This window comes from Hippocampus comes, unplaced genomic scaffold (genome assembly GCF_001891065.2).
Source record: "Hippocampus comes isolate QL1 unplaced genomic scaffold, H_comes_QL1_v1.1 C16784838, whole genome shotgun sequence".
NCBI classification, from domain to species: Eukaryota; Metazoa; Chordata; class Actinopteri; order Syngnathiformes; family Syngnathidae; genus Hippocampus; species Hippocampus comes.
The window spans coordinates 1-856 of NW_017838849.1; the positions used below are offsets into that span (position 1 = coordinate 1).

At 52.0% G+C, this 856-nt stretch overlaps 1 protein-coding gene across 1 annotated transcript; it reads left to right on the forward strand.

Moving 5' to 3' along the window:
• Window positions 1-202: 202 nt before the first annotated feature.
• LOC109509141 (tudor domain-containing protein 7B-like) lies at window positions 203-846 on the forward strand (the record flags this gene model as incomplete). The annotated part of the gene is made up of 2 exons (XM_019859040.1): window positions 203-433; window positions 508-846. Coding segments are annotated over 2 exons (570 nt in total), but the record flags the coding sequence as incomplete, so codon positions are not given.
• Between the last annotated feature and the right edge of the window lie 10 nt (window positions 847-856).

An 856-nucleotide genomic window follows, 5' to 3' on the forward strand; every position in this document is an offset into this window, starting at 1 on the left:
CAAAAATGAGTTTGACACCCCTGATCTAATATTTCAAAAACCTGATGTGCTAGAAAAAAAAAGAGACATTTTTGAAATCAGGGTCCAAATTACACTCAGGGACACACACTTTAGAATTTTGCTGCTGACCAGTGCATAATCGCAATAAATCATCAGCGTTGTCCCGATCGCCTTCGACATTTAAACATTCTAAACGCGTCCTGCTGTGTCCTCGCCTCCTCCAGAACCTTCACACTTGAATGAGAATTTGGACTGCGGCAAAGGCAAAGTCTACAACCCTCAGCAGGTCCAGAACTGCATCAAGGAGATCCTGTCCCAGTACAGCAACGGCTTCTGGTTGTCCAAGCTGCCGCAGATCTACAAAGAGCTTTATAAACAGGAGCTGCCAACCGAGGCCATTCGAGACCTGGAGACCTGGAAGCACATTTGCACTGTACGTTCTTTGCCTATTTCCTGCCACCGTGTCAATCAAATGACTGTCTAATCGGCGTCTTCCACTTGGTCCAGGTAGAGAGAACATGCGGCAGTAACCCATCTGAGCTTCTTCTCTACCCTGCCAAGGAGCAGACCGCCACAACCGCTTCCGCTGGTGTCCCGCCTTCCATCCCCCCATCAGACAAGCCCCCGCAGTCCCCTGAGCACCAGAGACCCCAACTTAAACGCTCCGGCTCGCACCCTCCTCCGTCAGAGTCCCCTCCATCGCCTCTTCCCCTCTCCCCGCCGGCTTCCCTTAGCCCCGAGCTGAAGCAGAAACTGGAGGATCTGCTGCAGAAGTATTCCAGCGGCCTGTGGGCCCACGCGCTGCCGAAGCTCTTCCAGGACACGTATAAAGTCAGTCGGGAGGGAAAAAAAAAAA